The sequence below is a fragment of the Tamandua tetradactyla genome, chromosome 5 (genome assembly GCF_023851605.1).
Source record: "Tamandua tetradactyla isolate mTamTet1 chromosome 5, mTamTet1.pri, whole genome shotgun sequence".
In the NCBI taxonomy this organism is placed as follows: domain Eukaryota; kingdom Metazoa; phylum Chordata; class Mammalia; order Pilosa; family Myrmecophagidae; genus Tamandua; species Tamandua tetradactyla.
In genome coordinates this window covers 194,446,327-194,473,458 of record NC_135331.1, presented here as the reverse complement: position 1 = coordinate 194,473,458, position 27,132 = coordinate 194,446,327, and the positions used below count along the sequence as shown (strand labels likewise).

The 27,132-nt window shown below is 40.7% G+C and overlaps 1 protein-coding gene, 1 long non-coding RNA gene and 1 other non-coding gene across 4 annotated transcripts; 1 reads left to right on the top strand and 2 right to left on the bottom strand.

The window, feature by feature from the left end:
- Positions 1-7,628: 7,628 nt before the first annotated feature.
- SCAND3 (SCAN domain containing 3) lies at positions 7,629-22,571 on the bottom strand. 2 transcript variants are annotated; one of them, XM_077162937.1, is made up of 4 exons: positions 22,044-22,571; positions 19,382-19,529; positions 16,166-17,661; positions 7,629-15,097 (listed from the first exon to the last, which is right to left on the bottom strand). In XM_077162937.1, the coding sequence occupies exons 1-3, from the start codon at positions 22,482-22,484 to the stop codon at positions 16,406-16,408; spliced, it is 1,845 nt and encodes a 614-aa protein (XP_077019052.1). In that variant the 5' UTR covers positions 22,485-22,571; the 3' UTR covers positions 7,629-15,097; positions 16,166-16,405. The 2 variants fall into 2 exon arrangements, with proteins under 2 accessions (XP_077019052.1, XP_077019053.1); XM_077162938.1 differs by lacking the exons at positions 7,629-15,097; positions 16,166-17,661 and having other exon boundaries at positions 19,434-19,529; positions 21,072-22,571.
- On the top strand, positions 22,109-23,968 carry LOC143685218 (uncharacterized). Its single transcript, XR_013176470.1, has 2 exons — positions 22,109-22,556; positions 22,640-23,968. It is a non-coding gene; the product is annotated as an uncharacterized LOC143685218 (long non-coding RNA).
- Positions 23,969-25,368: 1,400 nt separating this feature from the next.
- Positions 25,369-25,450, bottom strand: TRNAS-GCU (transfer RNA serine (anticodon GCU)). Its single transcript has one exon. It is a non-coding gene; the product is annotated as a tRNA-Ser (tRNA).
- Between the last annotated feature and the right edge of the window lie 1,682 nt (positions 25,451-27,132).

Here is a 27,132-nt window from a genome sequence, read left to right as displayed (position 1 = left end):
CACATGCAAAAGAATGAAAGAGGATCCATATTTCACACCCTAGAGAAAAATGAACTCAAAATGGACCAAAGACCTAAACATTAGATCTAAGACCATATAAGTTTTAGAGGAAAATGTAGGGAAATATCTTATAAATCTTGTAATAGGAGGCAGTTTCCTAGATCTTACACCCAAAGCATGAGCACTGAAGAAAGAAATAGATAAATGGGAACTCCTCAAAATCAAACACTTTTGTGCATCAAAGAACTTTGTCAAGAAAGTAAAAAGGCAACCTACACAATTGGTGACAATATTTGGAAATGACATATCAGGTAAGAGTCTAGTATCCAGAATATATAAAGAGATTGTTCAACTCAACAACAAAAAGACAAACAACCCAATTATGAAAGGGGCAAAAGACATGAACAGACACTTCTCAGAAGAGGAAATACAGATGGCTAAAAAGCACATGAAAAGATTCTCAACTTCCCTAGCTATTAGGGAAATACAAATCAAATCCAAAGTGATATATCATCTCACAACCACCAGAATGGCCATTATCAGTAAAACAGAAAACAACAAGTGCTGGAGAGGATGAGGAGAAAAAGGCACACTTATCCACTGTTGTTGGGAATGTCAGATGGTACAACCACTGTGGAAGGCAGTTTGGCAGTTCCTCAGGAAGCTAAGTATAGAATTGCCATATGATCCAGCAATACCATTGCTAGGTATCTACTCAGAGGCATGAGGGCAAGGACACAAATGGGCATTTGCACACCAATGTTTATAGCAGCATTTACAATTGCCAAGAGATGGAAACAGCCCAAGTGTCCATCAACAAGCGAATGGGTAAACAAGCGTGGTATACACCTATGATGGAATATTATGGAGCTGTAAGACAGAATAAAGTTATGAAGTATGTAACAACATGGATGGACCTTGAGGATATTATGCTGAGTGAAATTAGCCAGAAACAAAAGGACAAATAGTGTATGGTCTCGCTGATATGAACTGACATTAGTAGGAGGCGGTTTTCTAGATATTACACCCAAAGCACGAGCACTGAAGAAAGAAATAGATAAATGATAACTCCTCAAAATGAAACACTTTTGCGCATCAAAGAACTTTGTCAAGAAAGTAAAAAGGCAGCCTACACAATCTGAGACAATATTTGGAAACAACATATCAGATAAGCGTCTAGTATCCAGAATATATAAAGAGATTATTCAACTCAACAACAAAAAGACAAACAACCCAATTACAAACTGGGCAAAAAGACATGACCAGACACTTCTCAGAAGAGGAAATACATATGGCTAAAACGCACATGAAAAGATACTCAACTTCCCTGGCTATTAGGGAAATGCAAATCACAATGATATATCATCTCACACCTACCAGAATGACCAGTATATATACAAAAAAAACAAAAACAGAAGCAGAATACAAATAGTACTGGAGAGGATGTGGAGAAAGAGGCACACTTATCCACTGTTGGATAAGCCTACTTAAAATTAGACCTAAGAGTTACCCCCAGAGGACCTTTTTTGTTGCTCAGATGTGACCTATCTCCCTTTCAGCCAACACGGCAAGCAAACTCACTGCTCTCCCCCTCTCCATGTGGAATATGACTCCCAGGGGTGTAAAGTTCCCTGGCAACATGGGTCAGATATCCTAGAATGAGCTGGGACTCAGCATCAAGGGATTGAGAAAACTTTCTTGACTGAAAGGGAGAAGAGACAAATGAGACAAAATAAAGCGTCAGTGGCTGAGAGATTTCAAACAGAGTTGAGAGATTATCCTGGAGGTTATTCTTAGCATTATGTAGATATCCCCTTTTTAGTTTATAGTGTACTGGGGAGTTAGAGGGAAGTGCCTGAACTGTAGAGCTGTGTACCAGTAGCCATGTTTCTTGAAGATAATTCTATAATTATATAGGTTTTGAAATGTGACTGTGATTCTGAAAACCTTGTGTCTGATGCTTCTTTTTATCTATGGTATGGACAGATGAGTAAAAAATATGGATTAAAAATAAATAAATAATAGGGGAAAAACATTAAAATAAATTGAGTAGATTGAAATACTAGTGATCAATGAAAGGGAGTAGTAAGGGGTATAGAAAAAGTAGGGGAACAAAGGTTAAAATAAATTGGGTAGATGGATATACTAGTGGTTGGTGAGAGGGAGGAGTAGGAGGTATGGTATGCTTGAGTTTTGTTTGTTTGTTTGTTTCTTTTTCTGGAGCAATGCAAATGTTCTGAGAAATGATCATGGTGATGAATATACAACTATGTGGTGATATTGTGAGCCATTGATTGTACACCAAATATGGAATGTTCATATATTAAGAATGTTTGTGTTTCTATGCTTTGTTTTGTCAATAAGAAAAAAAGTATATATATATCAAAAGACAGATCACCCTACATTTAACAGCTATGTACAAAAAAGTCATAAAATCATCCTTGGTTTTACAATGATAAGTGAAAAACATTAAAATTCTCCAATCGAACAAGGTGTGCAAGGATTTTTTATATTGTTGATTTTTGTTAAACAGTGAAAGCAAAATAAGTTAATGGGATATTAAGACAAGAGTTCAGTGAAAATGCCACTAATGGAGAAAGGGGATATTTTCACAGACCCGGCATTACTCTCCATCCTATCTCCATTGATATTAATTAAAACACCATTGGCCACTTAGTCATTAAAAAAAAAAAAGCTTGTATGCTTGTGTCCATACACCAGGAACAGGAAGAGTCATATTCCACACAGAGAGGGGGAGGGCAGTGAGTTTGCTTGCTGTGTTGGCTGGAAGGGAGATAGGTCACATCTGAGCAACAAAAGAGGTCCTCTGGGGATGACTCTTAGGTCTAATTTTAAGTAGGCTTAGCCTATCCTTTGTAGGGATAAGTCCCAAAACTGAGAAATTGGCCAACTGATTTGGTTGTACCTGCTGCTTATGAGAATATCAGGAATTCTCCAAATTGGAAAGTTGAATTTTCCCCCTTTCTCACAATTCCTCCAAGGGGACTTTGCAAATGCTTCTTTACATATAGAAAAATAAACAGAATTTTTATGTAGTCTATATATATATATATATATATATAATATATATATATATATATATTTCAGTATTGAATAGAGAAAACTACACTGTAGGATAAGGATGTGGTGGAACCAAATTGCAGTTTTTCTAGTTGAGAATGTATTCTTGGTCTGCAGGAACAGGGTTCTGGAGTGAAGAAGCAGGCTCCCCTTTTAATAGACACCTCCTGTCTGCTGCTGGAACACATCAGTTGCATCTTCAGCCTCCATTTCCACCTGTGCAGGTGTGTCTTCTTCATCGACTGGCTGCCCATCAAATCTGAGTGTGATCTGCCTCACTGACAAACCCTGTGGTTCACAATAGCCTTTCATTAGTTCACTAAGTGGTGTATGTCTCTTCATCTTAAACTGCATCACAGAAGCCTCCGGCCCCACCACCTTCAAATTAATATGATTGTTGTTCCCAGTCTTGACTCCTTCCTTGTTTTTGGTCGGCCTTAGTGAAAGCCGGAGTCTCCTCAGCTGCCACTTCACGGAAGAGGTGCCAGGTCTACACAGTACACGCACACAAGCAGCACGAGGCATGGGAAAAGCTGGCTTTTGAGAAAGATTTCTCCTTATCAGTGAAAGAGACTTTGAAGAATGTATTCTTCTGCCTCTTTATTCGCCCCCCCCCCCTTTTTGGTGGGAAACTCATACTGGGAATGGCCAGTGTGTGACCATAATATGACATCTGAAAGGCCAACAAACTGAGAAAGGGAAAGAAAACATAAAAAAGCTCTAGACCTCTGATAACATTTTTGAGCCCTTGAAATAATCTTAAGATCATTTACCTTGTTAAATAGAAAATTAATGTGTTTATAGCTACTACTTGTTAAATAGAAAATCAATGTGTTTATAGCTTTAAATACTGTTAGTTGGATATATATATATATATATTTTGCTTCCAAAAGCATTTTAATAAATGTATATGCTTTTTGGTGTTTTACTAGTCCAACTAGTAAAATATATCATCTAATCATCATTTCTACTGCCATTTCCTCAAGTAAAAATTGTCCCTTATATTTTTTGATCTTTTGTACTTATTTTCTAGAGTGGTGTGATAACATCAACATTTTTTGTATGCTGCATTGGTATCAATCTTACTTTGGCTAAGCCATGTGCCTCAACCCTGACTTTTGGCCTAGTTAATGAACAACTTTCCAGCCCTTGAGCATAAACTTCCCCAGAGCCCGAACTTTTATCTATGGCCACCACCGACACCACCCAAATGCCTCACTGAAAACAGTTGTCACGATAAGCTAAACTTCCCCACCACCCTTATCCCCCCAGTCCCTTTCCCTTTTCACGTACATTTGCTTTAAATTACTCAGTCCTTCAATCCCATGGGAAACCTACTAACCTCCACGATCACAGTAAAGGCAGAAACCCAGTTTCCCTTGGCTCAGCCTGTGTGCTCTCCACTTTCTGGTTGAACCACCCAAGCCAATTGTGCTTCCTGTCAACTCCTCATGGTCGTTTCTCTGGGACCCGTAAGTAACAAACTATCTTTTCTCATGCGTTATGGCCTTGGTTTCCCATTGTGTCACACCTTACATCCACCTGCACCCAAAGTTAAAATCCAACTTCTTTGGAGCAAAGGTTCATATCTCTGTTAGATATTTTTCACAAATTGTCTTTACCTCTCTGCCCTTGCCGTGTCTTCCTATGAATAAAGTATATTTCCCCATCTGACTAGTGGAGTTATGTGACTTGACTTGACCAAAGGAATGTGGGTGGAAGAACGTGCAATTCTGATCTGAGGCTTCAAAAGTCATGACAAACTTTTCCAGGGCACCTGCCTCCTGAACTACATCATGAAATAGCATACAGGCCAGCTGATGATCCAGAATGAGGAGCTATATAGAGACATTTAGATAACACAACAAAGGTCCAGCCAATCCCAGGTGGGCATACTAGAGCCTAGCCAAACAAGGGACCCACAAGTGAGAAATAAATGCTTATTACTTTATGCCATCGAATCCTCGACCTATTTTTTTTTAAGCCTAGTCAACACTTTTTCTTATTTATTTGAAAGAACACTGAAAAATTTGTATTATATAAATAAAATAAAATAAATTTATCTATTAATTATTCAAAAGTATATGTAGGGGTTGTGAGGGTAGTTCAGTGGTAGAATTCTCGCCTGCATGCCGAAGACCTGGGTTCGATTCCTGCCCCATGCATTCCCCAAATAAGCAAACAAACAAGAAGCCAAACCAAACAAAAATTCAACAAATGATGCTACAATAAGGGGCACTCACATGGAAAAAGAATGAAATGTTACCCCCACCATTCAGCATACAGAGAAAAAAAAAAGTGTATGTGAGTGTGACTTTCAAGGGAATTTGTTTGCTATTTGCTGATTTTTTAAGTTAACTTCTAACTTACTAGTTGATAAATGAAGAAAAGTATTGGACCTTTTGAAATACACCAAATGGATTGAGATCATAATTTAAAAAAATTTTTTCCCAGTCAGTCACTGTCTAATTAGCATAATGTGCAGTTTAATAATAGCACACGATATGGTGTTCCTAGAACACAACTGAAGACCTGGCACATAGAGGAAATATGAGGAGTGGTGCTAAAAGACAGATGTCTGTGGAATGATTCACATCCTTTACAAATGATGGGGATGGAGGGTCGCTTCATTATGAAGCTGAGGGTGGGCGTGGGTTGGGGAGAACATCTACAACATGTGGACCAGTCAGGGAAATCTTATTTCTGTTTTGCATTAAGGAACCCTAGAGCAGCCAGCTGAGACTCTCTCCTTTAATAAAAATCATGGAAAGAGTCTTATGACTCTTCTTTAAAGTTAATTTTATTGAGGAATAATTTACATACAATAAAATGCACCCATTTTAATTATAGAAAGTTCTATGGGTTTACACACACATATGTAACTACCGCCACACCACTCAAGATTCAGAAGATTTCCATCACTTCCAGAGGGTCTTTCAGCAGTCACTTATTTTTTTTTAAACTTTTAAAAATGAAAAATATCAAACATAGGTCAATGTAGGTAAAATAGTATAATGGACTTCCATGGGCCAGTACCCAATTGCAATGATCAGTTCGTGGCCAATCTTTTTCATTGGTACTCTCATATGTTTCATCCTTGTATTATTTTGAAGCATATTCCAGATACATAAGTTTATCTGCAAATATTTAAATATACAAATCTAAAATACAAAATTTATTTTTAAACAAAAAACAATGTCATCACACGTAGCTAAAACTTGTTTTGAACAGTAATTCCTTAACATTTCATAAATGACTCATAAGCACCACACATTTTTTTTCTGGTTTTTAATTGGGATGAAGTTAAATTCATAAATTAACTTGGGGAGATTGTCATCTTTATAGTTGAATCTTGCCATTCCTTGAAGTCTTCTTTTAGTAATTCACCACCATTTTTTTTTAATCTTAACTTTTTTTATTGTATAGTGTAACATTTATACAAAGAAGTAAAAAAGTAATCATTTTCAAAGCACTCTTCAACAAGTGGTTACAGGACAGATCCCAGACTTTGCCGTGGGCTACCATATGATCCTCCCATATTTTTCCTTCTAGCTGCTCCAGAATATAGGAGGCTAGAGGGCTTAAATATTTTTTTATCATCACAATCGACTTTTTTCCCTTTTTTCTTTTGAAAAAATAACGTCATACAAGGAAGCTATAAATTTCAAAGCACAACACCATAATTAGTTGTAGAACATATTTCAGAGTTTGACATAGGCTACAGTTTCACAATTTGATGTTTTTACTTCTAGCTGCTCTAAAATACTGGATACTAAAAGATATCAACTTAAGATGTAATGGAGAGGCTGGAAGGAACTACCTGAAAATGTAGAGCTGTGTTCCAGTAGTCATGTTTCTTGAAGATGATTGAACAATGATATAGCTTTCACACTGTGACTGTGTGATTGTGAAAACCTTGTGTCTGATCTCCTTTTATATATCTTGTCAACAGACGAGTAGAACATATGGAATAAAAATAAATAATAGGGGGAACAAATGTTAAAATAAATTTAGTTTGAAATGCTAGTGATAAATGAAAACGAGGGGTAAGGGGGTATGGTATGTATAATCTTTTTTTTTTCTGTTTTCGTTTTATTTCTTTTTCTGTTGTCTTTTCTTTTTCTGAATTGATGCAAATGTTCTAAGAAATGATGAATATGCAACTATGTGATGATATTGTGAATTACTGATTATATATGTAGAACGGAATGATCATGTGTTGATGTTTTAGTTCATCTGTTGTTAAATTTTTTTTTAATTAATAAAAAAATTTTAAAAGACAAAAGAAAAAGATATCAACTTAATGATTTGGCATTCATATTCATTTGTTAAATCCTATCTTCTATGTATAGCTCCACCATCACCTTTCATCTTTCCATATCTCTCTTTTAGAGGTGGTTGGGCTGTGGCAATTCTAAATTTTTTTAATTGGAAGGGTCTGTCACTAACACGGGGTAGGGTGATGGAACTATCCGATGCTCTGGAGAGGCTGCGCTAGGTTTTAGGACTTATCTGGAACAGGGGCCCATCTGGAGGTTGTAGGTTTCTGGAAAGTTACTCTAGTGCCCGGAACCCTTGTAGAATCTTACATATTGCCCTAGGTGTTCTTTAGGGTTGGCTGGAATGGTCCTGCTTGGGGATTGGCAGGTTATGATAGGCAGCAAGGTCTACCTGAAGTTTGCGTAAGAGCAACCACCAGAGTAGCCTCTCGACTCTATTTGAACTCTCTCTGCCACTGATACTTTATTAATTACACTTCTTTTCCCCCTTTTGGTCAGGATGGAATTGTTGCTCCCATGGTGCATGTCTGGATTCATCCTTGGGAGTCATCTCCATGTCACCAGTGAGACTTTCACCCCTGATGTCTTGTCCCACGTAGTAGGCAGGGCAGTGATTTCACTTGCAGAGTTGGGCTTAGAGAGAGTGAGGCCACATCTGAGCAACAACAGAGGTCCTCCGGATGTAACTCTTAGGCATGCCTACAGGTAGCCTAAGCTTCTCTGCTACCTACATAAGCTGCACAAGAGTAAGCCTCATGATTGAAGGCATGGCCTATTGATTTGGGTTGACACAGTATCAGGGGATTCCCTGATAGTAAGGGTTAATAGTTCCATATTCCTTCTCCCCTCTCTCAGGGGACTTTGCCAATACTTTTTGATTATCTGCTTGATATAGTCTAGGATGTATCCAGGCATTATAATAATCTATCATGATTAAAGGAACTCTTTCTTATTCTGTATTCCCTGTGTTTTAATTGTTCAAATGAGCTATACAGATTGGTTGAATTAGATTATGCACTACAGAAAATTTCAGTTCCAGATCAAATAAACCTTTTTCCATTGGTCTCAAAGAGTATGTGTGGTTCTAAAATATAGACACTGTCTACCTTACCCCTGTGTTCTGAATTACTTTAACCCCAACCTGTTCGGCTTTGTTCTTATCTCTAAATATCAGGTTCTATATATAAAACAGCCTCTCAAAATCCAGAAATAAAAATCACCACTCCAGACTTAATGTGTTTTCTCTAAAAGCTTACAATCTAAGCTTTTCTACAGGTGACCATACCGTTTTCTTATAAGCATTTTCTACAGGTGACCATACCATTGCTGTTCTTTTGTTTCTGGCTTATTTTGTCTCACCAAATGTCCCACATGTTCATTCACATCGTTGCATGCCTCACTACTTTGTTCCTTTCTGTAGCAGCACAAAGCCGTCACTCATTTTTACCTATCTATTCTAGTGGCTGAATAAATAGAATATAAATTATTTACCCATCCTCATGAATGAATATTTGGGTTGTTCCAATTTGGCTTTTACAAACATTGATGTTATAAACATTCAAATTAATGGCCCCTAAAGATGATTTATAAGATTTGTAGGACATGCACACCTTCCACTTTACTAGAAAATGTCAAGTTGTTTTCGAAAGCAATTGTACCATTATGCATTTAAATAAACAGTGTAGGAGTTTTAGCTGGTCTACATTCTTGCCAATGGTCAACACTTTAATTTGGGCTAACCTAAGTGTAAGAGTATTTTATTTCAATTTAAATATGTCTATCCATATGCAAATGATTATCTTTTAATATATCTGCTGACGATTCCAATTTTCTCTTTTTTGAAGTGCCTATTTTACCATATTTTCTATTTGGTTGCTTGTCTTTTTTCATCGATTTGCTATAATTCTTTATACTCTGGATAATAATCCTTTGTCTGAATAATAACTCTTTATCAGGTGTATTTGTTGCAGATAGATGCTCTCCTTTTTTTTTTTCTTTGCATCGGCAGGCACCGGAAATTGAACTCAGGTCTCTGGCATGGCAGGCGAGAACTCTGCCTGCTGAGCCACTGTGGCCCGCCATCCCTGTTTTTGCTTAGTAATTTCATATTTTATCATGTCATGACAAACAGAAGTCAATGCTTTTAATATAGCTAGATTTGTTAAATTTTTATGGTTTGTATTTTTGCATTTAAAAAATCATTGCCTTCCCCGTGCCTGCCCATGTAAAAAGAAAAAAGATCATTGTCTTCAAGTTCAAAAAGGAATCTCCGTCTAGTTTGCCAGGACTGCTGCAACAAGTAACACAGATTGATTGGCTTATTCAATAGGAACTTATTGTCTCACGGTCCTGTAGACAATAAATCAAGGTCCTGACAGGATCATGCTTTCTCTGAAGTCTGGCGGTGGCTTGTTTTGTGGTAGCTTGCCAGCAATCCGTAACTCAGTCTCTGCTTCTATCATGGCTATTTCTCTCCCTGCATGTCTCCTCCAACTGTCTCCCAAAGATCCAAAAGGGATTTCAGCCAGAGATTAAATTTGCATTTAAATTCTGAGGTAAAGCACAATGCTGTAAATTAACTTTGCATTCTTTCAAAGGCCAAGCTTCTGAGGCAGAGATACAGTACAACCTCATGATCTTTCCCTTTTTATTTTTTAATAAGCCCAAGGTTTAATTCATTGAAGAAAACGTAACCATGATAGTAGCAATTTGACTGCAAATTCAATTTCACATAAGCATATCCGAATACAAAGCACATGTTCTCTGAACCAATCAATAATTATGTCTTATAATAATTTCTAATTCATAGTGTTTGGAATTTTTACAATAATCTTCCTACCTTGGTGAACACTGGAAAAGACATTCTGGAAGTTATCATTTAGGAAAGTCCAGAAAACGTGCAAACTGGGCCTAAGCTTCCCCATCTACTTATCAAAGCTCCTAACAGATTCACTGCAGAGAAGTGCACAGCCATATCACAGAAAGGAGCTCTTCCTAATAGAGATTCTTTTAGCACCTAAGTAAAGATTCTTTCCAGTTTCTGAAATATCCAAAGAAGACAATCAACCCAGAATAAGGGTCTCCAAGTGGTTGATTGTACCACTAACACCACTTAAGTACCTCCTTCCTATCCTCTTACTCCTGCCACAAAACCCATCCTGCTTTGCCCCTAACTCTGCTGTGCAGTTATGGGGTGGGGTGATATGGAGGGTTCCTGGGCATAAAGTTGCACAGGCCAAATGGTCCCACAGCTACAACTCCCTCTTCTATTCTGCTTCCTCTAAACTTAGACCTAACCATGACAATAAATCTTACTAGGATCCCAAGATTAGTCTTAAAATTCTGAAATATGCATGTATGTATGTACATAGTTTAAGTGTACACAAACTCAGTAAACTGGCAACCTGCCCTGTGACTAAGTCCTAGAATTCTAGTTTAACTTTCAACTTAACTTCTTTTATCTCCCTCAGTTCACAACAGTGATAAATGCCCGCAGCCTTTTGCTGGAGAAGTTGGTGGTTTCCCTGAGTGGGGCACTAGCAAAGGCTCAGACTTGATTACATTACTTGGTGTCACCACCAGGACACTAACATAACTTTATCATCCCAAATTGTGGGAATGTAGACTGATCTGCCATCCCAACAACCTTTCCCAAACTTTTTGTCTTCCTGCTCGGGTAAGAGAGCAGAACAAGTCTATTGCCTAAACTAATACCCAACCTGGAAATGAAATGCCAGTCTGCCCTTCCAGAAGGCATCTCCAGTTGCTACGAATGATTCTCTCGGCAGAAAGCATGATGTTGGGTGGTGAGGGCAGGGGTAGGGTCATTCCTGTGGGATAGGAGGCACTCAGTATCTCCATGATCCATCTCTAGCCCCTCCCTAGTCATTAATCTCTGGGTAATAGATAAGATTCAACACAACATCCTGTTACACAAAATAACCATTCACACAATTTAAAAACCAGCGTCTATGTACATGATATATAGAAACAAATACACTGCATACAGTAATCATATGTGTACAAAAGCAAATATGCAACTACCTTTGCAGTGTATTCATACACAACGTGTCTACAGACGTGAACTCACTGCAAAACAAGCACAGAATAGGAAGAGAAAGATGAAGTGGTCTATAAAATCACAAGTCATCAAATACATGTTGAGAATATAATTAAGATTTCACGGTGTGTAAATTATCTCAGTTAAGGTATTGAATTAAAAAAAGAAAATATACAGTAAGACAATAAGATAAACAGGAGAAAAGGGAGGGAAACAAACATTCCTAAGCCTAAGAATGGTAAAGCAATTAGCCTCTCAGTACTGAATCATCAGCAGGAAAAATAGGCAGTCACCTAATTCAAGAATCTGAGAAGGCTTCACACCAAAAATCTTGTCCAAATGACTTTAATTCGGCTCTCAGACATCCAATATTTTAGAATTCTTAGAGAGAAAATCAGGACATTTAGCTCTCTTTTAAAATACATTCTTAATGTCCTCCTCATTTTTTTCTCCCAGACCACTTTAGGTATCTACAGAAATAAATATAAAATAATCACATGTGGCTTTAAATAAAACATGGGAAATAGAATTTTCTATTCAATCAATAAAGCAAAGGGTAAGAGAGAAAAATGCTTTAAATCCTTTAGTTTCAAAATATGGTTATACAGAAGAGAGAACACTTCAGCTATAGGGGTGAGGAACTAAACCGCTGTCTTCTAAATCCACCTTCCACAGGATTTTTGAAAAGACTTAAAATTTTATTAAGACACAGTAAAATAAAATACACTGAGGTTTCAGGACTAATATGAAAAATGGCTCCTCTACTTTCAAAGGTTTGGGGGATCCAGCCCCTTCAAATACCTTACTTTTTAATCAAAATCTTAAACTACTGTCGACATTTTGTATCACTAAATAACCTTCTATTCTTCAAGTTTCAACTTTTTTTTAAAGATGCACTTATTTTTTGCATCTCTATCTAGGAAAAAACTACCATTTTTTCCCACGGATTCTGGCATGTTTTACTCTAAAGAATCTGCCTTCTGCTAATTGTTTCCAGTCATTCTAAATGGGTACATGACATATAAGCAGATTATGTGTGGCATATTTCTAAATCACCTCCAAATAACCTACCTGAGGTGCTAACAATATCTGACTTTGTACCACACAGCCTTAAATGCAGTCAGCTCTAAAGCAAAAATCTTCACCTGATATAAACAACTCAATATGGTTTAATTCCCCACCCATATGAAATCAGAATTTATCAATATGATCCCAAAGCCATAATACTATTACAAGAAATGTGCCCCTTCCACCTCACCCGTTTACACACTCTGTCTAAAAATGCACCTACAAAACTAACAACATCAAATTCCAACCTAACCACTCTGGTTCAGTTTAACAAGTTTAACAGATTACTGCCCCCCCTCTGTAACATTTGAATTCTAATTCCACCCTCTAAATTCACTTCTTTTCACTGCTCTAGTCTATTATTTCAAAGAAATCATTCTCCATCCCGAAGTCATCCTACAATCTCAATGCCATAATGAATACAATAATTAAAAAAAAATACAAAATCCAAGACCACATTTTAATATTAGGATAAACAGGTTTAAAATTCCATTTAAATAAATATAACACAGGGAAAGATAAAAAAAAGATAAAAACTGTACATATTTTATTTTTAGACAATGTTTATAGAGAATTGTTATTATAATATACAACTTTCATAGTCCATAATTGTAACTAAACCAAAAGAGTGGAATCACATTAAAATGCCTACATGCATATTCTGAACAATAAATAACAATATTTAAAGTTTTTAATGTGATAAATGAGCTTGCTTTTTGCTTGTTAATTTGTCCAATCTAGGTTGGATTGATGACAATGCTACCCGCAGGGGATAATGTATATTTAAACTATTTCTATGTTTTGTTTTAATAACACTTAAAGTAGAGAAACCAGTCTCACAGAGGTATGTTGAGGGGAATAGAAGAAGAGATTTTAAAGCAATCTCAGCAAGTTCAGGATATTCATTTTTAACTTTTATCCAAAATGAAGCAAGTGATGCTGTATTTTCAAAATTAATCTTTAATCCTTCATCAATGGCCAACTTCAACAACTTACTCTGTAGATTTAAAGTTAAATTTATATTATCTTTTGATGAAAGAAAAGGATTTTGGATCCATGAATTTCCTATTCATGGATCTTCCTTTGATGGAAAATAAAACTCAAAGCGTTCTAACAAATTTGTAAGATGCTCATTGATGACTTTTTGCAGATGTGCAATATCAAGATCATTGCCTACTTCACTGATAACTGTTGTTAAATTATGGAACATGTCATAACAATCTATAGAAACTCTCTTTTTCCAAGCTTCTAACTTTTGTTTTTGTCCTTCAATTTTATCTGCCATTGAAAAACATGTTGCATTCTTTCCCTGCATGGAATCATTAAGATCATTAAAAATACTGAAGATATCAGACAAATAAGCAAGTCTGGCTGTCCAATTCACATCTTTAAACAGTTGGGACCAAACTGGTTTCTTAACTTGGAGAAACACTAAGAGTTCATTTCGTATTTCAAACATTCTCGACAGAACTTTTCCCCGTGATAACCACCGTATCTCAGCATGCAGTAAAAGTTGCTTATGATCAGCTTCCATACTATCACATATTAAAGAGAATAATCTTGAATTTAATGCATTAGCTTTTACATAATTCACAATTTTTACTATGTCAGTAAGCACATCATTTAATTCAGCTGATATTTCTTTCATAGCAAGACTTTCTGGATGAATGAAGCAGTGTGTTATTTTACATTCTGGTGCAAGTTCCTTAATCTGAGTAATCACTTCTGAACATTTTCCTATCATTGAAGCTGCACCATCAGAACACACGCCTACACAAAACTTAAATTCCAAACCACATTTGTTGACAATATAATTCTTTACAGCTTCATACAGTTCTGAGCTAGTTGCGTTTGTTGGCAAAGAGGCTGAAAAAAAGAATTCCTCCTTTATATCATCATTATATTCAAACCTCACATATACTAACAGAACTATCATGTTAGCAATATCTCTGCATTCATCAAGTTGCAATGAAAAATATTTTGCTAGTTTTACTTGTTCTGTGAGTTGATCTTACATATCATTGGCCAGTTCCTGAATACGTCGAGCTATGGTGTCATTGGAAAGTGGCACTTGAGATACCTTCTTTGCTGCAGATTCACCCAACATTTCCAAACAAACCTCTTTGATGCAATCTTTCACTAATGTCTCAGCAATTGTGTATGGTGTTTTAGACTTAGCAACAGGAAGTGCTACTTTATAAGAAGCCCGCAAAGCACTAATGTTTATATGTGAAACACTGAACACCTGCTTTGTTTGCTTTTTTAATTCATTGCTCTTTCTTTCAAAGAATTCTTTTGGTTGTGAACTTATTTCTTTATGTTTTGAATATAAATGTCGCTTAAGTTTTGATGGTTTCATTGCTTCATTAGCCAGTACATCGCCACAAATAATACACTGTGGTTTTAGCACGTCACCATCAATGACTGCTACAAAACCAAACTCAATATATGAAGGATCATACTTCCTAGTAAAACTAGTATGAATTCTTTTGGCTTTCATTCCTTTAAGATGATGTCCACTGTTACCATTTCTTTTCCTACTTCTGCTATATTCAGAAAAGGGTTGTCTTTTCTTAACAAAAAAGTCCAGTGAAGCTTGTTTCACCATCTGTAAATCAGGATTAAAAGTAAATAATAAAAATGTTATTTCTCTCCATTAGGGAACAAGATTAAACTACAAATTAAAAACAAGGCTTCATCAAAAATAAAAAATGATTTTCAAATTAAGTTATAAAAATAAATGCTTACATTTTCTCAGAGTTTTATATACTTTGGGGTTACAGTTAAACTAACAATACAGCACCATATATTGTGAGGTGATTCTATTGGGCATGAATAGTATTCAACTCTTCCCACATGTGACATACTTTGAGGGTGAAACAACACCCCAAACTGGTCTAAACTCTATTCACTACAACAAATCCAAGTCCACTGACCATGTGCTTGGATACTGCAGCAATGCCAAGTTGTTATTACTGTTTCTAAACACTTCTCAAGTGTTATATTTATCTCATTATTGTCTACTACAGATAGCTTACAGATTAGCACTGGTCTGAGTAGAACCGACCCAAATCATGTATAATCTCCACATTTCAAAATTCTGGCCTGAAGACACATTAATCCTGCTTATCTCATGTTCTCCATTTTAATTCCAAAACTGAACTCTATACCACCACAAACCCATATCTCCCAACCAAAATTATCACCCCCTCATCCCTCCTAAATATTTCTTCATTTATTCCCAAGTACCCTTTCTTCACTTCCCTCTCCCCCCAAACTCACAGACATTTGAAACAAAGTAACATTAAGTTCATCCCACCCGAAATTCACTCTTCTGTAGAGACATGCCATCATACACACCATTTGTCCCCTGGATACGAGCATTCTTATTTCCCCCAAGAGAGCCCTGACATCAGAAAGGAATGAAGGAGCTACTGTTCATCATTCCAGACCGATAAATATGACAGCATTCCAGGTTATAAATTCCAAACTAAAAAAAAAAAAAAAAGGCATCTAAAAAAATTAGCCTTTCTTTGGAGAAAATATATAAGGTATTTATATTTGTGCTGTGATGCACCATACCACACTAGTACCAATCATTCTCACTACTCTAGATCACAATATAATGTAATGAGGATCTTCTTCTCTGATCTACAACAGACATTTAAACTCTTACCCAGTCTCCTACTTGGTCTGATTGAAATGGTGTCTCTGATGGTTTTAGCATTTTGGATGGTTGAACAGCCAAATTTCTTGGAGTCTCATCATGTTTCCTTTTCCTTGTAGTGTTCTCATAGCAAAGACTACAAATTATCCTGTGGTGACAGCCCTCAGTCTCATGTTGAAAGGGTACACCACAGATTGCATGGACATCTCCATCACAGGATAAACAACTATCAGCACTTGTGCATTCTTTTTAACAAACTACACAAGATAAAAATCTTAGTCTGCTTTCAGGAGGGCTTTCTTCCGTCACCTTAGGAGTAACAGAAGGGTTCTCTTCAATATCACTGCTATCTGTGCCAGTCTCGACGTTTTCTTCATACTGGGCTCTTAGAGTATTTTCCAGCTCTTTGTCGCCTTCATCTAATTCATTTTCTGTGTTCATGCTGGCAACAAATTCTTCAGTTACTTTATAATGAGGCAGGCCCAATTTAGCTTCAGAGCTAAATGAACTTTCACATGGCATCTGTTGCATGCCTCTGTGATAGGGTCGATTTTGGGTCATCTGTATGAACCACAGAAGTTCAGCCCAATGTGATGAATTGTTGGTTTGCATCCAGGAGAGAATTCTCTTTTGGATATCCTCATTAGTTTGTTCTAGGGAACTTTGGCTCTGGTATGGCCGAGGCTTCCCATGGACAATTTTCAATTCTGGCCAAAAATGACTGAGTTCATGGACAATCTGGCTTGAAAATTCCCTCCCATTGTCAGATTGTAAGACACTGGGTGCTCCAATAATTGTAAAAATATCTACAAGAGCATGTGCAACTTCATTGAGCCTTTTAGATTTTAATGACCGCAAAAAACTTAACTTTGTACGCAGGTCTTGATAATGCATAATAAATTTATATTCTCCATCTGGATTCAATTGCATGTCTATAAGATCCACTTGACATCTTGAGTTAACTTCCCTATTTGTCTGGGATAGCAGAACTTTCTTGGGTTTTGAATTTTTTTGTTGGCATGGTTTGCAGAGTGTCAAGTATAACATTATAACTTCTTTTGTGATGTTCTTGTATTTTGCTTGTAACTCTTTTTCCATGCAGGTACGTCCACCATGTCCAATACTGAGATGTGTATCATGCAAAATGTCAAATAAGTCCTCACTGTGTAAATAATATCGTATTTTATCCGTTTCCCCACTTACAGCCTCAATCAGCTTCTCATTTCCTTCTACAAGGATCACATCAAATCTAGCCAAACGACGGTAGTCAACTGATTCCTTCTTTGCTTTAGCTTTAGCCTCCTTCACTTCCCTTATCAATTGACAGCACTTTGCTTTAGAAAATATCTTAGTGTTATTACTTTTATTTTCTATTAACACTGCCAGGCTCCTGAAGAACTTTTCTCTCATGTTTTCTAGTTCAATTTCTGCTTCATTAGCATCTAAGCTACTGAGGTTATCGTCACTCACACTTTGAGACATCATGGAAAGCCATAAAAATGATCCTAAAATATAAAGGGAAAAGTCAATAAGGTATTTGGAAATATAATTTAAAACACAGATATATCCCAAGCAATCACCTAGAGCTTAGAGCAGAAGTAAGGAGCCATGGACACATAAAAGGCAGTTATAATTTTGGTTAGGGAGGAATGAAAGAGAGTCAGGAACTCCAGCTAGAAATAAAAAGTTCTGACATAGTAAAGAGCAGAAAGCCAGGAGGTGACTTTCCAGGGTTGCATCCAGGCTTAGAGTAAAGTAAAGCACTGTTTTATGTAAAACAGAAAGCAAGTTAATGTTACTATTATTATTATTTTACTTGTTAACCATGTAAGAACAGCAATGCAGTAATAGCAAATGCCACAGACTGTACCACATTTTCTATTTATCAAGTTAGCTGTTATCTTAAATTTTGGGGTTGAAGTTCTAACACAATGTAATTCTATCAGTTCCCTTCTGGGGCTTGTGAAACTACAAACCCAACACAAAAACCCACATTACTAATTTTAATAAGGGAAGAGTAGGAAATGAGCCCAGACTAATGAAAATCTCTGACTTAATAAAGCATATTAAAACACACATTTAGACTGTTCATAATGATAGAAACAGAATAATACAAACTTGGTTTACTTGAAATAGAAAATATTTAAGGAAGCTAATTTGAAAAAAAATAAAGAATAATTTAGAAATTAGCATATAACATCCAGGCATTCTTAAAATTGCTTGGAAAAAATACTTTCTCTCAAATTAACACTGTTTATATTAACAATTTTGATGGCATATGTTGAATTAGTAAATTTAAATCATTCTCAAATGCTCTTAATTTTCAAAACTATATTCAAATTATGTTGCTACATATTTTGCATTTTTACACCCTTCATTTTTGCTTCTCACAGACTGTAAGATACTAGTGAGCAGAGAATGTATTTTTATAATTACCTCTATTGCCTAGTACAGAGCAAGTTGAATAGAAAAGACTTTTGAGAGTGATGAGTTAAAAGAGTTTGAATGAGGAATGACGGATGAAAGAGGACATATTGGAAAGTAGCTACAAGGAGCCATGAACAGAAGTGAAGGGTAAACAAGCATGACTTCAGGTGAGAAAAGGAATATAGGGGGACTGGTAAATGGGAACCTGGAGAATATAAGCTCTGAAGTTAGGAGAATCAGTATTATTAAGTTCAGGATGAACAGGGAATAGGGAGTTGCTAGGGTATAAGAGGGAAAAAAAATTGCATCCACTATACTTAAGCCTTTTTTGGAAAAGACAGCTACTCCAGTACGAGGCCAGCCTATAAGTCTGCCTCCACCATACAGCATTATGCCATGAACAGGTCTTAGAAGCTAATGAAACTATACATGAGAAATTCCATTTTCTCCAGTAATATTCTCAACTCTTGGTCATTATGTGACAAAAATTGGGGGCAGAGGCTATAGAAATGGGGCCTATGGATAGATTGGCAAGAGCTCAACATTCACATTGCTAATTTATTCACAAGTACTTATTTCCACTGCAAAGTATCCATAGGAAATGCTATGTTCAACTATTTTTGACATTGTTACCAGACTGCTTATTCAATTCCCATAATATTACCTGACTGTGGTTGACCTTTTCTTAAGCTATATTCAGTAGAAACTGAAATGCAATGAGGCTTGGTATTATTTCAATTCCTAGACCCTTCCCTCCCCCAATTCTCACCCTCTCTCTGGGGATTAAATTATCCTCACCATTATCTTGAAGTGGCTGTGACTCTGGAGATTCACAATCCATTCTGTCCTCCATGGGCTGGAGCTGGGTATCTAAGGATTCCTTTGCAGTATCCAGAGAGGTCATTTCTTCCATAGGAACTTCCTGTCTATATGTGTCTGGTGGGACCTGGGAACAAAAATATTTGGGAATCAATGTAAGTAACCACTACACTAACCACAGGTAAGCCTCAAAATGTTCTTCTGCTGAAACAGAAAGCAAGGAGAAAAATATCAGGCTTTTTTTCTGATTTGTCTGATGGAAGGGAATCATGCAAATAGGCATTTGCAAGAAGGAGCTTGTGGCCAAAATGAGCCAAGAAGTAGAATGTCAGAGTGAATGGACATTAAGTACGGTCCAGTAAGTCTCCACAACTTGATGCACAGTTGCTACTATGTGATGGCACAAAGCATGAACCTGCTGGGAAAATTCATGTACAGGCCAGCACAATTTCAGCATTATACTGACTTATTTTCCTATCTACCAATTTCATATTAGAGATTTATCTGAAACACATATTCTAGTAGTCCAATCTGAATATATAAAACTTTCATATTCAAAAAGAGTTCAGATATAGGGATAATATCATTATAGAACTATAAGTGTGTTTGGCAATATCCATAACGTTTTAAAATTACTATCACAGAAAGCAACTATACTCTCTTAAAAAAATAGTGTATGTAATGAGAAGACATTACAACCCAGAATACTGGGCTGAATACACTTCAGATAACAGTGACTCCAGGTACTGAGAGGTACCTAGAAAATCATGCAATTAATCTCTTCCTTATACAGATGAAGATAACAAGGCCCCGAGAAAGTGTGACATGCCCAAAGTTATGCAGTTAATTAGTAGTAGAGTCTATCATAGAACCCAGATCTTATGGTTCATTGTCTCCTAATATTTCCACCAATTTAGCCTTCTCTACTTGCCTCTCCTGAAAGGTATTTCTTAAATTCTTGAGCTGGTTCATTTTCAGATATGTTAAAAGTAGTGGACATTATCTTTAGGACTTTGGGTTAGGTAATGGTTTAGACTTTACACCAAAAGCACCAGCAACAAAAGAAAAAACACATAAACAAAAATTCACAAAACGTAAAAACTTTCGTGCATCAAAGGACTTCATTATGAAATAAAAAGACAACCTACAGGGTGCACTGGTGGTTCAGTGGTAGAATGCTTGCCTTTCATGCAGGAGACCGGGGTTCGATTCCTGGACCATGTACCCCCCCACCTCCCCCCAAAAAAGACAACCTAAAAAATGAAATAAAATATTTGGAAACTATATATCTGATAAAGGTTTAATACCCAGAATATATAAAGAAATCCTACAACTCCACAACAAAAGAAACAACAAAATCCTTGAAGAGACATATCCCCACAGAATAGACAAATGCACAATAAACACACAAAAAGACGTGCAATATCATTAGCCATTAGGGAAATGCAAATCAAAACCACACAAAAAAATACTATTTCATATCCATAAGAATAGATACTACTTTTAAAAATGGAAAATAGGTATTGGAGAAGATGTGGAGAATAAGAACACTTTCTCATTGTTGATGAGAATGTAAAATGTGCAGCTGCTGTAGAAAACAGTACAGTGTTTCCTCAGAAAGTTAAGTATGGAATCATATGACCCAGAAATCCTACTTCTAGGTATATACCCTGGAGAACTGAAGGCAGGAACTCAAACAGGCACACCAATGTTCACAGTGTCATTATTCACAACTGCCAAAGGATGAAAGCAACCCGAAGTCCATCAATCGATGAAAGGATAAGCAAAACGTGGTACATACATAATGATGGAATATTATTCAGCCATAACACAGACGAACCTTGAAAATATCATGCTGAGTGAAGTAAATCAGACATAAAAGAACAAATATTATATGATCTCATGGATATGAAATAATTAAAATAAGAAAATTCATAGAGTCTGAAACTGTAACACAGAGTTCAAGGGGTGGGGGTGGCGGCAGGGTATGGGGAGTTAATGTTTAGTTGGTACAGAGTTTCTGTTTGCAGTGATGGAAAAGTTTTGGCAATGGATGGTGGTGATAGCAGCACAACACTGTGAATGTAATTAACACCAGTGAACAGTATATTTGAATATGGTTTAAGGGGGAAAATTTAGGTTGTATATGTGTTACTGAATCAAACTTTTAAAAAAACTTTAGGACTGTACAATACAAAACATTTGCACATATAGTCCATGTAAACTATGGGCAATAATTAATAGTGTAATTATAATAACACTGTTTTATCATCTGTAACAAAGGTATCACATTAATGCAAATTGTTAATAGGGAAAATTGTGTGGTAGGGGGTATACGGGAACTTTTTCTGCAGAATTTTTCTGAAAACCTAGAATTACTCTAATAGAAAAGAAATAGCTGACAATAAAAGAAAACATTAGGAATTTTCTACAGTTACACCTTTACTTTATATCTTTACTCTCAAACTCACTAAATAAAACAGTATTCACTGGTAAACGATCGAGATTTCGGATTCGATTCCATCATCTGCCTATTTGGGTCGGCTGGAACTTACACACAGTTATCCCATAAGCATGAGTTATCAACTAGCAAATGCTGTCCGAAAGTCGAGTTTGCGACTGCAAAGACAATCCCACTTACCCTGGACATCCACGCCCCAAACTCTCCAAAGAAGGCGGCGCTTCGGTTTCTCACCTGCGGCCTGGGCTCGTCCAGCTCCCTCTCCAGGTCCTCCAGCGCCCTCACCGCCTCCTCCCCGCTCCCGGGCTGCTGCTCCTGCACCCAGGCCCGCAGCTCCTCGGGCAGGATGCTCAGGAACTGCTCCAGCACCAGCAGCTCCAGGATCTGCTCTTTGGTGTGGGCCTCGGGCCGCAGCCACCCGCGGCACAGCTCGCGGAGCCGGCTCAGCGCCTCGCGGGGCCCCGGCGACTCCCGGTAGCAGAAGCGCCTGAAGCGCCGGCGGGACAGCTCGCTGGCCTGAGACCAGCTCCTCTGCACACAGGGGTCCCGAGCCCAGTCCCAGTGCTCTTCCTTCACCGTGACGCCGACACCCTCCCCTCGCACCCGCGCGGCCGCCGCCATGCCGAGCGCAGACAGCTCCGGGGCGGTTCCTCCGCAGGGTCAAGGCAGCTGGTGACCCTACAAGGCTTTACGGTTTGTTTGGGTGGCTTTTTCGGGGGGGGGGGGGGGGAAGGGCAGATAAGGAAAGTTTTCTATATAAGAAAATACTGTTACAGAAAAATTACAGACGCAGTAAAGCCGGGCTGGTTCCCATGGCGACACAAGGCCGTTTACTGAGCAAGTCCACTGGCATTCGGTGAGCCTCTGACAGGAAGGCGGCAAATGGCACCGAACTCCTCACCAAGGCTGCAGGGTCACCTATTGGGCCGCAATTAACTTGCGAGACAAAGAAGCTGATGTGCTCAGGGGCACCTCAGCCTCCATCCGGCCCAGCCAGGCGACGAGGGTCGCGCCGAGGCCCCGGGCCCGGGCCGCACCGAGGAGGGCGGCTCTTTCCACGCACCAGCCGCCAGCCGGAGGTCGCGGCGCAGCGCCCTTCCTCGACGCAGCGTCCACCTCCGAGGAGGCAGACCTCACTCGCGGAAACCGAGAAGCCGTCAAGGAGGGGGCGGCTCGGGCAACACCCCGGCCGCGCCCCCGGCTCCCGCCACGCCCAGCCGCCCACTTCCGGCCCGCTCTCGGCCTCTGGTGGCCTCGCCGAGCCGCTCACTTCCGGCCCGCTCTAGGCCTCCGGGCGGTGCGGCATCTCGGTGGTCACGGCATGGAGACCGGTGGCGGCATGGCGCTGCCGCCTGCAGAATCAGCTCCCGGGTCGCCCGGGGAGGAGAGTCCACCCTCGGGGCAGTACCGGTAGCGGCTGCTCTAGTTTTCCTGCCAGCTCTGGTAAACCGCGCCAGCGCCCAGACCCGAGGGGCTCCCCGCGGCGCCCTAAGGGCCTGCCCGGCCCCCTGGGGGACCTCCAGGTCAGCGCCCTGGGCTCCCCGGCCGTGGCTCTCCAGCCTCGGGCCACCCTCTGCTGTCCCCATACGTCAGACTTTAGAAAGCACTGTAAGATCTAGTCCAGCCCTCCAAAGGCCAGGTCCGCGAGGGTCTCCGGGTTGGCGGGCTTGGATCCCTTTGGATGAGTAACCAGCGCTGTGCAGCTTTGCAGGCGCGGACCTGGCGCTACTGGACGCCGCCAGGACAGGAGAACGGAAGGCTGCGGCAGCCGGGTTCTGCCAGAGCCCTGGGGGCCCGCGAACCGCCCGAGTGCGAGCCTCAGACGCGTGCCCCGGCGCGCTCACCCCAGCCGGGCCTCGGCCTGGTTAAGAGCGCCCGCTACGCCCTGGACGCCCAGCAACACTAATCGCCGAGGGGCGTCCCTTCCCCAATCTCTCTGTTTCTACTTTGGAACCTATTGATTGTTTACATTCCCGCATATCGAATTCGAGAGCCTTTGTCTTCAGAACATTTCTTCTGGAAATCTCTAAATCAAAATGCCACAACCTTGGGTCAGCGAACGGTCTCGAGTGAATCGCTAAACCCAATAAAATGTACATAAAATTTGTCTGTGTCCGAGATCCACCAGGTACTCAAGGAACCGAGGGGGCCTCCGGTCCGCCGGTGGTCACCAAGAACGCGCTGCACTGGGCTTTTGTGCTTTTCCCTCCCGAGCTGCTCCTTAGGCGCCGTCTGGGACCTACCTCCTGCCTCCGCGCCCCGCGCAGCACGGGGTCCACCCCGGGAGCCCCGACGTCTACGGCCGCCTTCAGAAGGACATCGTTTTCTTTAGATTTGCATCTTTAGTTACAAAAGTGATATACACTACTAAAAAAATGCAAGTATCTCAAAAGTGAATATGATAAAAAGTGAAAGACTTCTTGATTCCCAATTCCATTTCTTAGAAAAATTGATGACAAGCGTTTGGTGTATATTCCTTTAAGTTATTTGAAAACGATCATATAAATTCACAAATTATGGCTTATAAAAATTAGATCATACTATACATTACAGTTGAGCTTTTTGTTTATTTTAAACTTGCCAACATATATTAGCCCAGTCTTTTTAGGACTATATATTAATTCAATCAAATAGATGGAAGTTCCCGAGTTTCTCATGCTACCAGATACTGAAGTGAACATCCTGAGACACATCTTTCGGGATTTTTTCTTTCTGTCGTGGTGGTGTCTCAGTATGATGGCTTCTAGAAGAGAAACTGCTGAGACATTATTTTGAAAGATTGCCAACTGTCCTCCAGGGTTTATTTATCATGGGTCTTGCTGCGTGTGTGTCGGGATCCACTTTCCCACTTTTTCCTTGAAAAGGAATCACCCTATAAGAAAAATGTTTTGGTAAAATTTGCAAAAGTATACAGTGAAATCAGTGAAACTGGTGCCTCTTCCTCCTTTCACGTATCTTCAAATATATCTTTTATGTCCTCAGTAGCCATACCGAATCGCGGTTTGGTCATTTCTGTTCTTTTCTTAAGGAGACCCTGGTGTCGGCTTCAGACCTCACCAAACCCGGCGGCTCCTCTGCTGCCTTCCCAGGGCTGGTTTCCAGGCGGGGTCCAGCGTCTGGATAGCGCATATGGTCCCCAGCGCCCAAGACTCCGGCGGCGCCTCTGCGGAGGCCCGCCCCGGGCCCCTCCCAGGCCCGCCCCCGGGCCCGCCCCCGCCCCAGGTCCGCCTCCCTCTTGCCGGCGAGCTGGTGCGCCCTGCCTCCGGCTCCGTCCCCCCCGGGGTGATCATCCCTGCGCCCACGCCATGGGAGGGGAACCCACGGTCAGACTCGCGTGGTGACAACACACAAGTGTCCCTGACGCGGCCGAGGGGAGTTACAGGGTGGGAAGAACCACGCGACGCCCGGAGGGGCGAGGCCTTCACCTCCCAGAAGCGCTGGGTTGATTTGGGGACAAGGAGCAGAGAATTCTTTTAATTCTCCCTGCCTTTAAAAGCAGGCGCGCCGACGAGGGTGGGACTCGAACCCACGCGTGCAGAGCACAATGGATTAGCAGTCCATCGCCTTGACCGCTCGGCCACCTCGTCCCGGCAGGCACGGGGATTGCCTCCCCTGCCTGCCAGTCCCTAGCCGCCAGGCAGACCCCGGGGGTCCCGGAGGCCCTGCACGACACCGCAGGGCTGGGAAAGGCTGCTCCAGCCGCCGGGACGCCGCACGCCGGAGACACGCCAGCTTTCACCTAGGGGTTATCCAGTCGCAAGTTCACAGTTTTAAGGCAGTGGAAGTGTCCCAGCTCCGGCGGCCGGGAAAGGTTCCTTGACTCTGATGAAGGCCGATGCCGAGGCAGGGGAGGCAGCCCGGGCTGGCTCCATGGCCTCTGTGCGCGCGTGGGGCTCGCGCAGCTGCTCGGGTTCGTCTCGGAGCCCCGCAGTTCCCGGAAGACGCACGGCCTCCGCTGGGCGATGGCTCTCGCTCTTGCTGGCCCCTGCGGCTCCTGCGCTTCCAAATGTCTCGGTCCTGCCGGCTCCGGAGCAACTGCTCGCCAAGCGCCTCAACTGCCTCTAAAACGTTCCCCTTTTGAAGGCCTCCGGTGAACTAATCGAGACTCACCTGAACGGGTGGAGTCACATCTCCGTCTAGGCAGTGGTCACACCCACACTTGGTGGGTCACAGCTCCGTGGAGATACCTAATCAGAAGGGTCCGCCCTAAAATACTGAACCCGAGACCTCCAAAGGACAGTATACATAAAACTATTGTATAGTTATTGGATGGTAAAAGAGTTCACCTTTAAATACAACCATTTCAAATAAGCCTGACTTTTACAATCTCCCCTTGGTATCTCTTCAGGTGGAGTATGCCGCAAGCCCCAGAGCAGTGGAAGTTACAAGGATGCTTTGCAACCCCTGAAAAGCCGTTGTCGGTTTTGCCATGAAAATAGCTACCAGAGTTTGCACCAATTGTCAAAAATGGTACCTCTAAGGCTGGAATTACGGGGTTCTTGCCCTTTTTATATCATTTGTGCAAGATTTTACTTTACTCCGAAGTGTGTATTCATTTGGTAATCTCAAAAATTTTTTAAACAAAAATGTAAACCAAATATGCTTGAAAACTAAGCAATATAATGATTGAGATATGCCCACATGATATGACAATAAAATTGTGTATGTGTGTGACAGAGACGAAAGTTGCCCTTCTGAGAAGTCGAGCTGGTGGCCACCGTAGTGGAAAAGCGGGAAACTTAGACAAGGATTTGGGATTTACCGAAACTGCGGCGGGAATCTGGATCTGCTGCCCATACCCTTCACCGCCGTGCGGGGTTTCAGACAGGAAAACCTGAAATCGCTTAGCCCGGCGTTCAACCGGGACGCAGTGATGTTTGGTTGACTGGTTTGTTGAGGCTTAGGGGGACATCCCTGGGGCAGGCAGGAGTTGACGCCTAGCAAAGCACGCGCGAAAGACCAGCAGCCGGCGGGGCCCGCGGCCAAACGACCACCGCCGCCGCGAGCCGGGTTCTGTTCCTTCGGGGGAAGCTGTTGCTGCTGCCCGCCCTGCGGTTCCTCCCGCGCGGCGGGGCCCTGCCCAGGCCGGGGAGACTCTGACCTGCAGCTCCGGGTCCTGCCCTCCTCTCCCGGCGCGCGCGGAGAAAGGCCACGAGGGCGGCCTAGCGGACCCTTCCTCGGCCTCGGGAGCGACCAGGGCAGGGTCCCCGCAGCCTCTCCGCCCGCGCGCCTCCCACCTTCCTCTGTCGCCTTGGACTCCCACCGTAGC

Excerpts from the sequence above, each read along its gene's own strand:
- SCAND3 (XM_077162937.1), bottom strand. The coding sequence starts at position 22,484 with ATGGCGGCGGCCGCGCGGGTGCGAGGGGAGGGTGTCGGCGTCACGGTG. Across the intron at positions 19,530-22,043 it reads TTGGGGCGTGGATGTCCAGG|GTCCCACCAGACACATATAG; the intron begins GTAAGTGGGATT and ends TTTTGTTCCCAG. Across the intron at positions 17,662-19,381 it reads ACAGCCACTTCAAGATAATG|GATCATTTTTATGGCTTTCC; the intron begins GTGAGGATAATT and ends TTTATATTTTAG.